Source organism: Littorina saxatilis, unplaced genomic scaffold, assembly GCF_037325665.1.
Source record: "Littorina saxatilis isolate snail1 unplaced genomic scaffold, US_GU_Lsax_2.0 scaffold_1657, whole genome shotgun sequence".
In the NCBI taxonomy this organism is placed as follows: Eukaryota; Metazoa; Mollusca; class Gastropoda; order Littorinimorpha; family Littorinidae; genus Littorina; species Littorina saxatilis.
In genome coordinates this window covers 18,384-22,445 of record NW_027129614.1, presented here as the reverse complement: position 1 = coordinate 22,445, position 4,062 = coordinate 18,384, and the positions used below count along the sequence as shown (strand labels likewise).

Below are 4,062 nucleotides of genomic sequence, written 5' to 3'. Positions count from 1 at the left end.
CGAAAGTCTCAGGGCTTGGAAAACACGAAGACACGCATGCATCAACTCTCGTTTCTGATTATCATGATCGTATTTCGATACTTTGACGAGACAAACCCAATGCTGGTGTGTCGAAGAAGACAGCCACAGCGAGCTTGTTCGAATCAAAGTATCACACCATATCTTCAGCGTATTACCAATACCTGTCCCAATATAGACCAGTTGGTCTAAGAGGACGTTAAACCCTAATAGTCGTCAGCACCAGTTCACAGATGTCTGATTGACACTATCTTTTCGATAGCAGTAACCTTTGTGTATTGCCTTTTCTTTTTCCTTTTTGTGTTTTTCAGAGCTCCATTCTGTGTCTGTGTCCTGTCCGAATGTATTTTTCTCTTCGCTTGGAAATGCTGTTAAAGTGTTGGGAGAAAACACACTTTGTACGAACACTGTTCTGAATAACTAAAACATGAACACATTTATAAAATGCACAATAGGCACAAAAGCAGCGTTTTCTTCAAGCAAAAAACCAGAAAATTGTGGGGAAATTTTCAAACTTCGAACGTTTTTTAATCCTCGGCCTTTCTTTTAATCCTCGACCTTTTTCAGGCCTCGATCTTTTGTCTCTTAGACGTTTTGCTGTTGACCTTTTGTCACCTTCGACCTTTTGTCACCTTCGACCTATTGCCGCCCTCGTCCTTTGACTCTTGACCAAATGTCCTCGATCTTTTGTGCCTCGACATTGTAAACCTCGACCTTTTGTCGCACACCCATAAAAAAGAGTCAGGCATTTAAAAAGCACTGCTCATAACAAATACAACACAACACTCATATAAAAGCCCATATATTCGAAAAAACCAAAACCAAAAAATTAAACTTTAAAAATACAAATGCACACTAATGACTATCAGTGACAATGACAACCAATGACGTCACATTTGTTCATGGCAGCACGTGACAATAAGAACCTGCGCAGTCTGTCCTCCTTGAGTTTGCGCTGCTTCTCCATGACGATGTTGAAGGTGTAGAGGAAGGGGTTGAGCGCCGAGTTGAGCGGCAGCACGAAGATGGCCATGGCCACGTTGACCTCGCCAGGCACGGGCATGCCGTTGACGGCCAGCAGACCCAGCAAACCGATAGGAAACCAGCAAATGAAGTCCGACACGGCCACGGTGATCAGGCGGCGAGCCACCGTCAGGTCACGGGAAGTGTTGTTCGTGTCTTGGGTGGCCATGGAGTTGGCCCGTATGGACCGGTAGATGACGGCCTGGCCACAGGCGATGGTGACAAAGAGGATGAAGTTTAAGACGATCATGACGCCGAAGGAGTAGTCCCGTCCTAGGAAGCTGTTCCTGGTGACGGGCAACGGGATGCAGATCCCGGTCTGACTGTAGAAGCCCCAGTGAGTCAGGGACGGCATCAGGGGCACGGCAGCCAGCAGCACACCGCCCAGCCAGGCAAGACCTGACGCTATCACAGCAGAGCGACCCTTAAAGCGTACACTGCTGAAGGGAAAACGCAGAACGATGAAACGGTCCAGCGTGATGAGACTGATCATGAAGGCAGACACCTCGTTGGACAGCAGAGACAGGAATCCTGCTACTCGACAGGCCAAGCTGGATTTCCAGGTCTTCTCGTACCACAGGTATCTCCCGCGGTACTGCTGGTCTGCCACCCCCACGACGGCCAGGTACACCCCCATGAAGAAGTCGGACAGGCTGAGACAGGTGACGAACATGTTGTAGCCAGACCGGGTGATAGAGCGGCGCTGGAAGACAAGCCGCAGCACCAGGCAACCGGCATTTCCCAACATGGAGAGAATGCTGATGATCCACAGAAAGACACGGTAAAACCCAGACCTCAGCAGATCATCGCAAGATGAGATCTCATCCTTTGGAGCAAAGCAAAAGTTTTCGTTAAAATCTTCCGGCAGTGTGGCTTGGCAACACAGTTTGTAATTTGAAGCGTAGACGAAAGCCAGCTCTTGCAAACTGTGAAACAGATCGTCAGGAAAGTCTTCCACGTCGCATCCCGTCAAGTCAAGCTGCTTCAGTCGGGGCAGCCAGAAAAACTCGGCTTTGCTGAAGCTGATGACAGCGCTGTGGGACAGGTTCAAGGCACGAAGAGACGGAAAGTTGGCCAGACTCGCGCTGCTGAACTCAGCCAGCCCAGTATGAGACAGGTCGATGTCCACCAGGCGGTGTTGTTTGGGATCTAGATCATCTGTTATTAGGCTGGTCAGTGGGTTTCCCGTCAGACGTAATAACACAAGGTTTTCAAGAAGCACGAATGTGTGTAGGTTGAGAATGTGTATTCTGTTGTCACTCAGGTCAAGGCGTAGCAGGTTCTGAAAGGTAACTTCTGGCCAGGTGTCTAGCCCGCAGTCGGACAGTCTGAGGTAGACCAGGTAAAAGTTTTCTGCCAGTGCTGGCGGGTCAATGCCGGAGCCCGCGCCATCCAAGTATCTCAGGTCAGGAACAGTGTCAGCAGGAAAAGGCTGTGTGCAGACAAAGGCCAGGCCCTGACACTGACAGGCAGATGGACAGGTCAAGTTACACAACAGCTCGTCGTCACGCTGCGGACACTGGGCCCAACCGTCACACAGGTGAGAAGGGTGAAGGCACACGCTGGAACCCCGACACCTGTAAAACTCGGGACAGGTGAAATGATCACAGCTCAGCTCGTCCTCCCCTCCCGGACAGTCCTTGACCTCGTTACACCTGAGATACACGGGCATGCAGAACACGGACTGACCAGGACAGCGGAAATGAGTGACGGGGCAGGGGGCAGTGTCATTCTCCATGGAAATCTCAGTGTAGCTACCGCGACCGTCAAAGTTGATGATGACAGGCGGCCCTTTCGGGGAGTGAGAGGTCATATATGCCACAGGTCGTTGGCATTTAAGCTCGTCAGTATGGTCAACACAGTCGGTGATTATGTCACACACTTTAGTCCGCTCAACGTGCTGCCCACTTTTGCATCTGCAATGTGTCAGTAGGTACGATAAGATAGCACCATCTGCAATGTGTCAGCAGGTACGATATGATAACAGCATCTGCAATGTGTCAGTTGGTACGATATGATAACAGCACCTGCGATCTGTCAGCAGGTGCGATATGATAACAGCATCTGCAATGTGTCAGCAGGTACGATATGATAACAGCATCTGTAATGTGTTAGTAGGTACGATATGACAACAACATCTGCAATGTGTCAGTAGGTACGATATGATAACAGCATCTGCAATGTGTCAGCAGGTACGATATGATAACAGCATCTGCAATGTGTCAGTTGGTACGATATGATAACAGCACCTGCGATCTGTCAGCATGTACGATATGATAACAGCATCTGCAATGTGTGAGTTGGGAAATGTAACTTCGAAGCGTGTTTCAGACACACAACTATAACTAGTGACTGACCATGCTTGTGCAACAGGTATGTAGAAGGTCGATTTCGATTCAGAAAACAACGATACTTATGGATTTTATATTGATTTGTAAGTATTAAACGGATATTTAATCGATTAAATGTGTTACGATTGTGTTTTTAAAAAAGAAATGTTAATTTTTTTTAACTGTACAAAAATTGAATTTACTTTTAAAATTATAAATCAATATTAAACATGTTCCGAGATACGTTGGGAAACATATTGATTCTCTTGCCAGGCTTGTATATATCACTATCAAGAAAAGACCAGACTCATATGTCACTACATGTATCAATAAATAAATAGACCTGTGGGAAAATTCAAATACGGGAAACCAATAGAAATTGTGTGCATGTTTAATTCAGAGTTAGATTTGCGACACATATAGACTGAGAATAATGGTAATTGTAAAATATTTTAATAAAATTGTCCATTGTTGGTATTTGTCCATGATAGAGGTGAAAAGATTAGGGCAAAAGAAGTAAATTTAAATGAGTGGTTTTTTTTCTCCAAATCCTATCTTTAAGCTGTTGATTTAAAAATGTAAGAAAAAAGAAAAAAGAAAGAGGGAGAAAAAAGAAAAAAAAGGGAAACTGAGCTGAACATTAGGAATAAATTTATGTTATGATTATTTTTATTTATTTATTTATTTAAAC

General features: G+C 45.7%; 1 protein-coding gene across 1 annotated transcript; it reads right to left on the bottom strand.

Moving 5' to 3' along the window:
• Positions 1 to 883: 883 nt before the first annotated feature.
• Positions 884 to 2,854, bottom strand: LOC138957846 (G-protein coupled receptor GRL101-like). Its single transcript, XM_070328892.1, has one exon. The coding sequence runs from the start codon at positions 2,852 to 2,854 to the stop codon at positions 884 to 886; it is 1,971 nt and encodes a 656-aa protein (XP_070184993.1).
• Between the last annotated feature and the right edge of the window lie 1,208 nt (positions 2,855 to 4,062).

Coding starts and splice junctions, on each gene's coding strand:
- LOC138957846 (XM_070328892.1), bottom strand. CDS start 2,854: ATGACCTCTCACTCCCCGAAAGGGCCGCCTGTCATCATCAACTTTGAC.